The sequence below is a fragment of the Melopsittacus undulatus genome, chromosome 1 (genome assembly GCF_012275295.1).
Source record: "Melopsittacus undulatus isolate bMelUnd1 chromosome 1, bMelUnd1.mat.Z, whole genome shotgun sequence".
NCBI classification, from domain to species: Eukaryota; Metazoa; Chordata; class Aves; order Psittaciformes; family Psittaculidae; genus Melopsittacus; species Melopsittacus undulatus.
The window spans coordinates 121,937,796-121,951,987 of NC_047527.1; the positions used below are offsets into that span (position 1 = coordinate 121,937,796).

The 14,192-nt window shown below is 37.0% G+C and overlaps 1 protein-coding gene across 1 annotated transcript in view; it reads left to right on the plus strand.

The window, feature by feature from the left end:
* Window positions 1-14,192, plus strand: part of VPS50 (VPS50 subunit of EARP/GARPII complex) — an 84,432-nt gene that overhangs the window by 3,422 nt on the left and 66,818 nt on the right. Inside the window, exons 3-9 of the mRNA XM_005152924.3 lie at window positions 6,805-6,927; window positions 7,526-7,597; window positions 9,102-9,155; window positions 11,118-11,188; window positions 11,606-11,723; window positions 11,811-11,846; window positions 14,068-14,150. Of these exons, the coding sequence (XP_005152981.1) occupies window positions 6,805-6,927; window positions 7,526-7,597; window positions 9,102-9,155; window positions 11,118-11,188; window positions 11,606-11,723; window positions 11,811-11,846; window positions 14,068-14,150 (557 nt within the window). The remainder of the gene's footprint in view (window positions 1-6,804; window positions 6,928-7,525; window positions 7,598-9,101; window positions 9,156-11,117; window positions 11,189-11,605; window positions 11,724-11,810; window positions 11,847-14,067; window positions 14,151-14,192) is intronic.

Genomic DNA, 14,192 nt, shown 5'->3' on the forward strand with positions numbered 1-14,192 from the left:
TTGGTGTTACTGTGTATTTAAAAATCGAGTAACAGTCTCTGAATTGGTACACAATGCTCTCAAACAGTGGCCAATATATTGTTTCAAAGAGCAAAAGTATTCAGTTGCAGCAGTTTGAAAGAACTGTCTCATATCCACAGCTTAGATTTCAAAATTGCAGATTCCTGCCACCCACTGAGCATACAGTTTCAGACTTTCTTTTTTGCCAAGTCGACTCTCCAGGTAAAAGTTGATGTAGGGTGTCGTGGCTGGATTTCCATTCCATAATAGCTTGATGTTATGTGTGCTGGTAAACCTACATCTTGTATCAGTAACAATGGGAAGTCAAATACCTCTCAATAATTTGTATTTTTTTCATACATTTATGTCAAGCATTTGTAACATGAGAACATTTGTCTGCAACTGTTCTGCAGACAGAATCTCATTGCAGTTATGCATTGTATGCCCAAAAAGCCAAGATTGTGTCAACATTAGAAGTTGTCACCTGATGACTTTTTTTGTAAAGTTGGTAAAATCAGTGTTATTTTCTCCTATGACATAGCATAAAACTTTGATATTTTTCAGTCTCTTAATATAATTTTTTTCCTCTTCCAAAATATTTTAGATGAGTAGATCTCAAAATAACTACTACATTAAGTATATACCCTGTACAGTAAGAACATACATTCTGAGTTACTTCCATTAACTTTTGCCTTCTCAACAAGCTGTATTGAGTAAAACTCTTATGAATTTGCCTGGTTATCTGATTATCTGGATGATGCTTTTAGCAATATGATTTAGTTTTGGGTAGTCCTACAAGGAGCAGAGAGCTGGACTCAGTGATCCTTACGGGACCCTTCCAGTGTGAGATATTATGTGATTTTAAGAGGATGTTGAATAAAATTACTGTGTTTTGATCAGCTTAACTCCCGGTTATGTTCCCAAGCCATTTGTCATGGTAACTTTTATTTCCAGCCCTTTTCTTTTAGAGGAAGGATTTATATTGTCATGCCTCCTCAGCTTTGCTAAAACCTTGATTGTAGGTTTTTACTTTTCAAATGTAACGTTCGATGAGGCACAGTAATACGTCTCCTGTCACTGTGAGCATAGACTCAGATATGCTTGCCTGAAAACTAGAATTCTGGGAGGTGGAGTGAGGGAGATGATGTCTGTGTTTGTGGTATGAGTAACCAGTGAGGAGATTAGATTTCAGTACTGCACAGAAGTTGAAAGTCATTGAGCTTTTGAATATTGGTATTTGTTTTGAACTGACGCTGTATTCAATGCCATGATGATGTACTGATGTCACAAATTGGAATTATAATTACATGATCAAGAAGCTTTGCTGGATATAAGTTGATGCACCTCAGTAATTATTTTAATGGACAAGTTTGGTAATGGGAATTTGCTTTTGAGTGCAGAAGTGACTAAAGAAAAGGTGCAGATTTTTAAAGGCAATGAGTAAAAGCATAACTTCAGACTGTTGCAAGTTGATATTTGAACACATACATTGTTCTCTGCTGCCATGTTTTAATAACTGGTTTTGTTTACATCTTGAATAACACAATTTTCAAGCCCACCAGCCAAATACTGTTTTGATGATAGAATGGTTATGGTGCTTCACTTTCACCCCCTCATTCACAGTGGTATCTCCAGACTCATTTAGGGCGAGCATTAGTGAAAGTTTCAGAAGCTGAGTTAAAGCAATAGAGAGGTAAGCAGAATGAGAGAGAGGCTCCAGCACAAGCATGAATTACTGGAAAGAGCACAAGCCATTGGTAGATAATGCAAACTCTGGGGACAAAACCATGGTTTCGAAATGGGGGACCGTCACACCAGTTTGGAGGTTAAATGGGAAATACGGAGTTCAGGAAGAATATGTTGACATTGCATGCCCTGAGGGCAAGCCCAGCAGAATTCTTTTGGGTCTTGATATCTGAAAGCTGTTGATTTGCTGACTGGTGGCTTGCTGTCAAGTGTGTTAAAGTGATGACTCAATTTTTTATTTTTATTTTTAACAATTAAGCTATTTGGTACCTGAATATTTTACTGAATACCTCTGAGTGTATGCACTCACATTAGCCAGTACTCCCAACAAGTTCTGCAACTGTCTTGAAAGATTTCATTTTGCTTCTGTCATACAAGGGCAAGTCACCAGCAAATTTGCTTTACTTTCTGTTATAATACAGACTCATACTGCCAGCTTGGTCACATAGAGAAATAAGTGTAAGTAGTTTAGGATATAATCTGGAGATAAGGCAAATCTGAACTGCGAGTCCAGATTTCTAGTAGAGAAAATTGTCTGCAGAGGGATTTAATATCTTTTTTTACTTCATCTGCATGCCCTGATTGCTCTGGGGAACTGTATTCTTTCTGAACCATTCTGTTATCGTCGGCTTTGTTGTCTTCCAAGCTGATAACCATTTTGGTTAGTAGATTCTATCACATAAGGGTGGCATAGGTATTTTGTTCCCTTGAATTCAAGTGTGTAGGGTTAATAATGAGTTGACTTTGAATTAGGTTATGTTTATCTTGATGATAACAAGCTCATACACAATATACAAACACTAGTTGACTTTGTTGCTTATGGTCGCAAGCAATGCTGGAGGTTGGGTTTTTTTTAATAATGGTTTTCCTACAGATATAGAAGTGCGGCTTGCTTAAGAATGTGTGGCTTTCTGTTTCCCCAACAGTAGCTGAGTGCTTTTCAGGAGTGCATTAAGCAGTGGTGTGCCTAATAATCTATTCTGTGGCTCAGGCTTTGTTCTCTCCACTAGAATTGTTTTCACAATGTAATGTTTGTTTTGGTAGAGTGAGGGCTTTTTAATAAGTATATACAGAAGAAGGAAAGATCAAAAGAAGGTTGCGGGCGTTTCGTGTGGAAGATAAGGGGAATACAAACTTCCCTGTGGGACTGTCTTCCCTAACTGTGGATTAACTGGCAGAGGGAAAGGGAAAAAATGTTTTGAGGGGAGTTTATAGATATAGTTGTACATACAAGACATATATAAATACATCTTTCTACATAAATAAAAGATTGTATGTGTGTATATATATACATAAATAAAAGTACACATACATTATTTACTTGGTGGTAGAATGTTGCAACATGGCTAGTGATTGAATCTGTTGAGCAGGGCCTTCAACCTGGTATTTAAGATTAGCTTTTAACATAGGTGTTATCCACATTCAGAATAGAGTGATATAAATCAACAGTGTGTGTTCATTGGTGTATTTCTGGCTTGCAACAAAACAAGAGAGCTTGTGTCCAAACAAGAACAAGACTTGACCCCTGATACCCTCTGCATAGAGGTGCATAAACTATTGCTGATCTTCAGCTTCTAATTAGATTAGAAACTTTTTAGATTTTATTTTTCTCTCAGTAGTATCAGTTAGCTGTTGTGGTTTTGGGTTTTTTTTTTTGTTTGTTTTTTTTTCCCAATTTGCTTCCCAAATCTTTTGGTAGTGACTGGAATGCAGAAGGTGTTTGTTTGCTTCAACTCTCTCAGTAATGCTTCATTCAACAGAGCGATACTGGTTTTGTTGTTACAAGCAGTGTAGAATATGAGGGAGAGTGAGAGTGTGACGTACTGGGAAATAGCTGGGTAGGTCATCTAAAACTCGCTGAACTGCATTTCAAATGAGTCTGCAATGACATGACTCTTCTAAAAGACATTTCAAGGAATTGCCAGACGATCTTAGGTGGGTAAACTTCTATTTCTGTGGAATGGGAAAGCAAAATGAGTCTGTGTATAAAAATACTTTTTATTTAGCAGTGGCTTCTTCAAGTATGCAAACCTGTCAGACAAGATAGTTGTGGGGTTTTGTTTGTTTGTTTATTTGTTTTATTCCCCAGAAACTGTCTTCCACTCATCTATTTAGGTGACATTATGAAAGAGGCATCTGCTGTTTAGGGTTGCAGTAATTGTAACCTGAAAGGAAGTATGTTTGATAGGATAAATTGTCTTTCCAGGAAAATATGATCCAAAGTACTAAAAAAAAAAATAGTCTCACATTTGGCACCACAAGTGATGCAAGTTTTTTTAAAGGGATATATTTAAGTTGCAATAGTGAGAGAAGTTTTGACATGGAAAAGTGCCTTGAGGGATCAAAAGGAGCTTCTCTCTACCTCTGCAAAGTGTGAGTACTAGCTCCACAGCACTAAATCTGGCCTTCCCTGAGGCCCCTGAAATTATGGGCTTCATATGTATGTAGTAAAATTTTGTTTGCATCTTTAGTTGACAGGATGAGGAAAATTGAATATCAGCAAATAAACTTTTGCCAAGGATATTTGCTTCCTTCAGTGGTGAGTGCATATACTGGCCTTGAGCATGTTAATTATTTGAAATTAGTGGAGCATGATGTACTGGAAGCTCCAGTTTATCATGACATAAGGTGTGGTAGCAGATAGTGTAATTTATATGGGAGCTCAAGTTTATCCTGGAGAGTTGTTCTCACTAGACTTGTTTTTCTAGAAAGAATGAACAAGATAAAGAAAACCCCTGTTCATTTAATAGATATTTTCCTAGGTAATCTTCTGGCAAGAAACACTGAGATGAACGATTTTTCTTAGGATAAAATGGTTTCTTAGTAATTTTCCTAGCCACATCAACATCAGCTTTATTTTCGTGCTGAAAACTGTGGTCTTCTACAAAGACAAAAACGACATTGATTCAGCTTCATTGAAATGCTAATATTAAAACCAACACTCCCAATTTATAATCGGTGGCCTAAATCCAGAATACATGCCCACAGTGGCTTTCTTAACACGTCTTAAGGGTATGTCAGTCACCACTGACCTGTTGTTTCACCAAAATGACAAGATATCAGTAATCTAAAAATTCAAATGGTGGTAAAGATTTCTTCCTGGAATTAGTTTTTCTTCTTTTTTTCTTTTAAGAAACAACTGTGCCGGAACTTCTAGCCAAGTATCAGATGATAAATTAGATGATTCCTTTTGCAGTGGTGTAGTGGACAAATTAAGCTGACCCTTTTGCCCGTGTAGTTAATATGAGTGCATACCTCAGAGGTATTCAGAAGAACATCCAGGTACCCAATACTTGAATTGTTAAAAATAAAACATTGAGGAGCACAGTCCCCCGTGCCTTACAGTTATTTATTGTTGCTATAGTGTTATTTATGTGTGTTATTTCTTATTTCTCTCACCCCTTTCGATGCCCTCCCCTCGCCGCTGCCCTCCCTTGCTGGGCCTCCTGCCAGGGCTGTGTGTGGTTGGAGGTGGGTTGGTGCGGTCACGCCGCGGTGCCCTGCAGGTCTCTCTGCATCTCAGCCAGCCCCCGCCGGGCAGCGCTGGTATCAGCGGCTGAGTGAGGCGTTTTCCGATGGTCCCTCCCTGGGGATGGAAGGCGCCCGGGGCCTCACGGAGGAGGAAGGTTGCTCCTGCACGGCTTTTCTCCGGGTTACCACCCTAGCCCCATGTCGGCTCGAAGCGCCTGTGCTCCAGCGGGTGGCGCCCGAGCTCCGCCCGGCAGCAGCAGGCTCGGGGCTGCTTGGCCGCCTCCCGTGCTCCCTCGTTCACCGAGGGGACAAGAAAGCCGGTGGAAATCTGGTTTTCTCTGTAACGGAGCCACTGCTTTTTGCACACCCCCCCCCCCCCCCCCCCCCCGCCCCCTCCTCCCTTTTTTGTTGTTTTCCATTTTCATTTTCTGATGCTCTTACAAACTGCTCTCTTTCAGCCCTCGGCTGCCGCTGATTGAGTAGAGAAACAGCACTTGCTTTGTATTTAAACTGTCACTTTGCCTCCTAACATGTATACGTTGACCTTATTTCAATTCACGTACAAAATAAGCAATTTAGTTGTTGTTTACTCAATCTAAAATCTGATGCCTTTACCCCGTGAAATAAGCCCTTGAGCTCCTGGTGGTGAAAATACTAACACCTTCTCCTACTGAAAGAACTTGTAATTGTTGGGAGGCTTGGGGTCTTTAGGGGGCATTCAGTCTGCTGGGTTGCTTCATAAGGAATAAATTACAGTATCGAGCAATTTGTTCCATGTCATGTTGATTTTTGGTGAAAGAGTATCTTGGCACTTCTCCCTTTGAGTCCGTGACAAAGGACTTGGGTGGGAACAGCCTCCAGGAAAGGGCTAGTATAAGCTGAAATGTCTGGTGTAGAAGGGGAAGAGGAGGCTCAGGCTCAGTCCTTGGCTTATTGCAGCCAGTGGAAGCAGCCTGGTTGTTGAGAAGACCTTCCAGGGGGGATCTTGACAGCAAGGAGGGGGTGCTTTTGAATGGTAGCTTTCAGAAAGCTGGCAGTGCATTTCTGCTTAGACCACCCTGCTAGTCCAAGAAAATCTGAAATTTGTTAATTTTGGGTAAAGAAGGTAGATCTGCTCTGTTTTGCCTATTAAAAATTCAAGTGTTTAATAACATGATGACGTGACTTTTATTACAGTGAATTGTGAAGGCTGAACTGACAAGTTGTATGTTTGAGGTGACACTGTCTACCTTATGTTTACAACGATGGTTCTTCTGGTTTAAAAAAATCAGGTTTTATTGTTTTTTGTTTTTTTTTTTCTTCTGGAGAAATAGCTTGCCAATTTTTTTTAATTTACTGTGAGAATTCCTTTTCATGATGAAGAAGTGTTTAAGTGATCTGCTGCATCAGTCTTCACTGTGCGCTTTGAAAAGTTTTAAATATCTCACTATTTGTAGTGAAAAGAACAAGCCTGTGTACTGATCATTCTGTTCTTTGCCACTGCTTCTTGCACTAGTGTTGGAAATGGCTTTTGAAAAGTACTTGTTCTGGTAAAACATTGGTAGGATGTGATATTATATTATAGAAATATGTTTTTCTTTTGTGAAGGAGGAGCTCAGAGAACTACGTGAAGAGCCAGTTGACCCTCAAGCTCAGCAAGAAATAATTAACAGCATTGAAGAAGTTTATTTTTCCAGTGATTCCTTTGATATTGTGAAGTATGAGTTAGAGGTAAGCTGTCTTCTTGAAAGTCAAAACAGTGATGTAGCAAAAATGGGGGTCAAAAGTATGCTTTTCAATAAGCTATTTTTGTGGTTTGTTTCTTGTAGCTTGTATTAACACAAACTTGCAGCCCTCTGCCTCATAGTGGAGCTTCTAGCATATAGTATTGGTATGGAGTCTCTTCTTTTAATGTTGTAGAAACAATATGTTGTTGGTTGTGTTAACAGGCACTTCATAATGTAAACCATAGTGAAAAAAAAACAAAATAGAGGGAAAAAAATCGGTTCTATATTTTGGGTATTTTTTTTAGCAAACTGGGACAATAATTTTGGTGATTAAGGGGGCTGTGTGTATGTCTATATATATATGGCTTAAAATAAGGTGACTTTGAGGTAATTACATTATTATATGATGCAATTATGATAATAAATTTTTTATCTTAACACTGTTTCATTTCCATCATTTGAAATAAAGGATCAGTTCTGCAAATTAGATTACAGGAGCAATAAGAATGTTTCTTTAATGGAATTGATTAGTTAGTTCATACTACATGTCTATTTAACATCCTTTAATGTCCCAATGGATTTAATTTATTGTTTACATGCAGAGGCTTCCTCCAGTACTTAGTCTTCAAGAATTGGAAGAGTACAGAGACAAGTTGAAACAACAGCAAGCTGCTGTGAGTAAAGTTTTTTCTTCTATATTCTCAAACATTTGGTTGCATTGTCTATAGGTCTAGCCAGAGGTGTAATTGAAAAAAGTTTTGATTTCTTAAACAAGGGAGCTACTAAGCATTCCTTCCCATAATATTATGTTGTGTGCTTTTATAGTGGAAATTGATCAATAAATAATATTCTAGGAAATTATGGAAGTAAAACTGTGTGATAAGTTATTGTTAAGAAAGAGCAAATGTGCTCACCATTTCTTTAGAAACTTGATTTGTTGAATGTTCAGCTTTTCCTGTGTATCGCAAGAAAAGTAACGTTCAACACAGCACTGAATAATGTGGTAGTAGCTTTTTTTTTTTTTGATGGATTTCTGGCAATGTGGAAAGAGTTGCTTTTTTCTCTTCTTTTTCATTTGCCAATTTATTAATCGCCCGCAAGGGTTTGTAGTGAATATTGGCACAGAGTTATTATATAATAAAACAAATGAAATGTAACTATGAGTAATAACTATAATTTATGGGGGGAAATTGGGTTGTAGCTTCTAAAAAGGTACTTTAATTTCAGGCTTTTTTTTCTGTTCATTAATTATTGATTCATTGCTCTTTAAAAGATGAATAATATGGTACAGGAGACGAATGTATTAATTGTGGCATCTGGAAAGTATCTGCAAGTAAAATAACAGTAATAATCCTAATTTATGTCTTTAAATGAATTAAATATACAGGAGGAAAATATTGGATTGTTAACAATTCATAAAGAACAGATTGCTTCTGCCTAAGACTGCTCTTCCCAGAATAAACCTATGAAATTTTGTAAAGTATTAGTGAGCAGTTGAGCAAATGAATATTCAGTATTTCTCACATGTAGAAGGAAAGAAGTTGAAAGTGGGTAGGTTTTTTTTGGTTTTGTGTTTTATTTTCCCTCTTTTTTTTTCCTGTGGCAATTTTATGTTTGTTTTTGTTTTTTTAAGTTTAAAGGCATATCTGGTGGTGACTTAGCTTTACAAGGAAATAAGACTGAGAGACAACTTCATTGAGAGATGCTGGTAATTCTAGTAACTGTTACCAGTCTCTTGGCCATTTTGCCTGCACAGTGGGAACTGGCTGCAGCCAGGGGAGCAGTTTCAGTGCATGGCTGCTGCTGGAACATGCAAACTGGAAGGTGCATGCAGCTGATGCACTTGCAGTGTTCCATATTATTTCTGTTTTCTATTCTAGCGTGTTTCTTAGCAAGCAGAGAGGTAAGGGATTAATTTAAAAATGCCCATAGCTCCTAGGCGGAACTGTAAACATTTCTCATATCTTGCTCCTAAGGAAAGCTGATTGTCATTTTTAGGATTTTTTTACCTGACTGTAGCATATTGTTTAATAAATTTGAAAATTATGGAACTAAATGATACAGAATCACAGACTTGTAGAACTTTAGTATAGGAGTGGCCTATTTAATTGAGATTGTTATATATAATATAATAATATTATATTATATGTTATAATAATATAATATTCTTTTTTAAAGGTATCTAAGAAAGTTGCAGACTTGATTCTTGAAAAACAGCCTGCATATGTTCAGGTAAGATAACTAACAATCACTATTTAAGAGTAAACCAGTCCATTTTGTGCTGTTATAATGCTGCATTCAGGGATTAAATCTAGTAATTTGTTAGTAGAGATGCTAGTGCCTGATTGAAACTACCTGTCTGTATATGCTAATTCTGTATCTGCAGACTGAAAGAAAACCAACGGCATATTGAACTAGAGGCCCTTAGGATGATACAGATTTTGGCATATAATAATTTTCAGAAGGCTTACTGAAAACATAGATTCACAGGCTTGACTAGTGCCTGCAATACAGTTGAACAGTGTCTCTGTTTAGGAATGGTTTCAGATCTTTTTCTGTAGGAGAAAACAGCAATGACCTTCTTAAGAGCACTTAACTAGAAACCTGCCACTAATCTTAGGCAGTCATGAGAAGAAAACTTCTGTGTCATACCAGTGATTATGACAATTTTAATTCTGGTCAAGAAGCTGGAGAGGTAGAGCTACTTCAGTAACAGGTCATTAGGAGAAGCAAAAATGCAATTGGCTCTTTGTCTCCTAAACACCTTTCCACTGTGCAAAGAAAAGTGTGGGAAGTCATGGTTTGCACCCCATTCCTTGTGTGAAATACTAGTCTTAACAGGCAGTACTGCAGGCTGAGAGGGGGATGGCACAGACACAAGGCAAGGTTTTTTGAATTTTCTCTTAGAAGGAAGAGCATGCTTTAGGAACAACTAATGTGTGGAAGGTTGTCTTTGAGACGATTAAAAAAATGTATTCAGCCCTAAATGCTGGACGGAAGACTTCCTGTCTGGGGACTACTGGCTGCATGCTCTTCCTCTGCCTATCCATTTGGTCACATTCAAAGGAGAGATTTTACAGAATCTTTGCAAGAGACAAGACTGGAATGGTGTTGCTCTTTCTTGTGTGTGTTTCCTTGTAAAAAAGGGAACAGTGACCTTTTAAATACTTCTGATATTTGCCATGTGTGTTTTTAGTGAGAAGTAGTTACTGAGGAAAGTAATGTTTGAATTCAGTTTCTTAGGATATTATGCATGTCAGTAACTAAAGTGTCATTTTTTTCAAAACCAGTATTTGTATCATAAGGGAGGAACTGGTTTTGGTGAAGGATGTGGCTCTGATTTGTCAGAATTGTATCTTTGGAGACTGACCAGGAGCTGAGCTTAAAGTGAACCAAACTTTAAACTTGTTTTTGCTTGTTATGTCTTTAGAATTAGACTAGTTTTCAAAGTGAAAGTCTTACTTCTTCCCAGGGAGAGCACTTTATATGTTTTGAAATGATAAGCAGAATAGATAAAAAAAAGTTTTATTTTGTTTTAGTGTGGGGAGAGTGTTCTCTTTTCTGCACTGCTGTTCCCAACAAAAGAAACCTTAATAGCTAAACTAACATTTTCACGTTTTTTTTTTAAAGGAGTTTAGATTATGCTAGGCACTTAATGAACTCAAAATCAAACTAAAGTCAGGTCACCTGTGCTGAAGAGTTTTCAGTCAAAATTCAACAGGATACAATTAACATTCATTGTGAAGTGACATCTATTAAATTGGTAGAACACAAGTGCTTCTAAAGAAGAAAATGCTATATGATACATGATTTTTTGTTGTTGTTATGTGGTTTCTTTTTCTTGTTTTGCTGCTGTCTGCATATTAATATAGATTAAACCCTGTGCTTCTGTACCTGAAGCTTTGATCATTCTCCTGTGGTGCATTAATAATATATGGGCTCTATGTAAATGTAGGGGGTCCTGCTGCAATGAAAAAATGGATTTCAATGTCTTTCTCTGAAACGGAATTGTAAAAGATTGTTTAATGTTACATTCTAGTGGTTAGCATATATAAAATGATGAAACAAGTATTATATAAAATAACTGTACAAAGTCATTAGAACATCTCAAGAGGAATGTGCTAATTACTAGTCTTTGCTGGTGTGTAGCAAATTTTAACTTGTATATTTATTTAACCTGTTGTCTCTCTGTAGGAACTTGAACGTGTCACATCATTGCAGACTGGCCTTCAATTAGCAGCTGTTATTTGCACAAATGGAAGAAGGTATCTTGCTTAAATAATGGCAGAGATTGAAAGGGGGAAAAAGTATTTAATAATCTGTAAATTCAGAAAGTTTGTTTTCTGATATTTCCTTTTTAGGTGCTGAATGGAATTAGAAATAGTAGTTAAAGATACTGAAACAAATACCAGCCTTCTCTCTAGGAGCTCTGACTTTTTCTGTTGGGAGTTCTCTTTAAAACAGGAACCTTTACAGATACACCATTGATCCTCAGACAAGTTCTGCAGATAGGAAAATGTAGCATCTTAGTAGTTTATTGGCATTGTCTCAATTTCTGGATTTCCCTGACAGTGCTGGCAATCTTATTTTCTAGCATATAGTCTGATGGACATGTTAGAATTTATTAGAAATCAGGTTTTTTATGTATAATTGAAGATTATGTTCACTTTTAATTCTTGCAGACACCTGAATATAGCAAAGGAAGGCTTCACACAAACTAGTTTGGGGCTTCTTGCAAATCAAAGAAAGCGACAGTTGCTTATTGGACTGCTAAAGTCTCTGAGAACAATAAAAACATTGGTATGTACAGTTGTTTTTCTTCAATGGCAAAATACTTTCTTCATTGCTGTGTATTTATCACACTTTTTTATTTTTTTTTATTTTTAGCAAAGAACTGATGTACGCTTGAGTGAGATGTTGGAGGTAAGTCCCTGATGGACTATTATAATTTGAAGCTATTCTAAGTCTATTTTTGCCAGTCATCTAAATTTTGTCCCTTCTTTCCTTTCTCTTATGAACAGGCTATGGGTGTGTGCATGTGCTGAAATTATATTTTAATTCTTTTTTTAAATGCTGTGGGAAATATTTCATATCAAATTAGATAATCTGTGTGCCAGTGAGGAGTATTTTCTGTCAAAAACTCAATCCTGCATTTACATCTGGGCACTGAGACTTGAATTAGCTCAGGAAAAGTGCTGTGGAGTCTTCAGTCCCCTCCCTACCCTCAACTTACACTTGTTTTCTGGCCCTAACTTGGTATTTGGAAAAAAAAAGGTGAGATTTAGCTGATTGTTGATATGCTCTGTTTGGATAAAGTACTTCTACTCGTATATTCCTGTACAAATTTATATATGGGCTCACTACTTAGTATTTTATTTGCAAGTATAGTAGCTTCTCTCCTTATTCATTGGGTTACCTTTTAATAGATATAGAAAACATGGCAGCATGCAGACACTGAAAATTCTACTTATACAAACTGCCTAAAAATGCAGTAGATACTGCGGAGAGTGAAAATAAGATCTTGTCTTAAGGTGATTAATGTATGAAAGACAGCTTCAGGGTTTATGAGCAACTACATTTTAAGCATGTAGTGTAACAATTTTGACTTGCTAGTTTGCCAAATATTTCCAGCTAATACTGGATGGACCATCATTATGATAATTCATTCTTAATACATTTGGAAATTAAGGCTTAATAATTGTAACTCTTAAGATTCTTTGAGTTTAATTCCACCTTGGGTAATACACCTTGTCTCAGCACACTTTCTTGTGAAGGAAGAATGTATTAATTTACAGGCTGTATAAACATTGTCTTTTGCTCAGTAAGCCCTGTACAATGATGAGCTTTTCATTTCTGTGCTGTATTTTGTTGCACAGCAAATGAGCTCTTCACTGGCTAATGGTAGAAGTTGTTTTGAAACAGAGGAGCAGGTGTTGCATATACACAGAGACCCTAATGTCTGATTATCATAATTTGCCAGTTATTTTTAAACATGAAGGTCTAGAACTACTGTTTCTGTTCTCAGTGTCTGCTCCCAGTAAGGCATTCCAGATAGTGGCCAATTTATTGTCTCTACTCCAAGAAGTTAGCCGCTTGGTATGTGCATGGCCACTATTAGTAGCCATTTACAGAGGAACATTTAGATAGGGTTCCCAGTTAAAAAGAAGACTAGACTTTTTCACCAGAAGCAGGGGTGAGCTGCTTCTGGAATATATTAGCGATATTATGTTGTGTAAGCAGGCTTTTTGATTTGAGCTCTGTTAGACTTAATGGAGCAAGTACCAGGTTTCCAATGGAGAAAGATTCAAGAGCTGTAAATGCAGCAATCATTTTAGACCAATGTACTGGTCTGTTTTCATCTAATGGATAATGCATATGGCTTCTTTTGTGGTTTTAGTTAAACTTGATCTACATTTGAATGCTGCTGATAAATTTAATTTCAGAAACTCCTTTATGATAATAGTTGAGTATAAATTGCCCCTGCGTTTTTACTGTTCAATCAGTGACTTCAGAATTCCAGTAGCAGCTTTGAATTTGAGCTCTCTGAAGTACATAATACAGCCAATATAGTTAGGACAAAAAAGGGAATCTCTTAGCTATTAAAGAGAGTTTTCCTTCCTCCAAGACGATTTCTGGCCTCACATCCAATAGAATACAAAAGCAGTGAGAACAGGCACTGCCTGTGTTCTGTTGGCAAGATCCTCAACTTTCACATTGTTGTATGTTTTTGTTTCTGTTTTCTTCTGGTGTCTTCATGTACTTTGTGATTGATCCTGATTGATACAGTAGATCGTATTGTATTAACAAAAGTTTGAAAGTTAACTGGGAAGATGTTAGTTGTTTTGTAATAAAAACTTTCTGATATGTTTTGTATGAATGCATTAGGAAACAAAACAGCAAGTCGTTTGCATAAGGTAATGTAATACATTATGTTTTCAGGTGTTGCTAACATGTTGTCTGTTTCTAATTCTAAACTGCTTGCACATTAAATTTTGCAATAGACCCTTACTCGTTTCCTGTAACTTTAGTGTATAGATACAAGAGGCAAAATATTTTGTTCTTAATGTTTATACATAAGCATGTGTGGGTGTTAAAGTGTTCGCTTCAAAAGACAAATTAGCTTTCTGTTGTATTTTATCCTAAGGAAGAGGACTATCCAGGAGCTATTCAGCTGTGCTTGGAATGTCAGAAAGCTGCCAGCACTTTCAAACACTACAGTTGTATAAGGTAGGGTGACATTTTGCTTCTTTCACCTTCTTGTATGCTTTT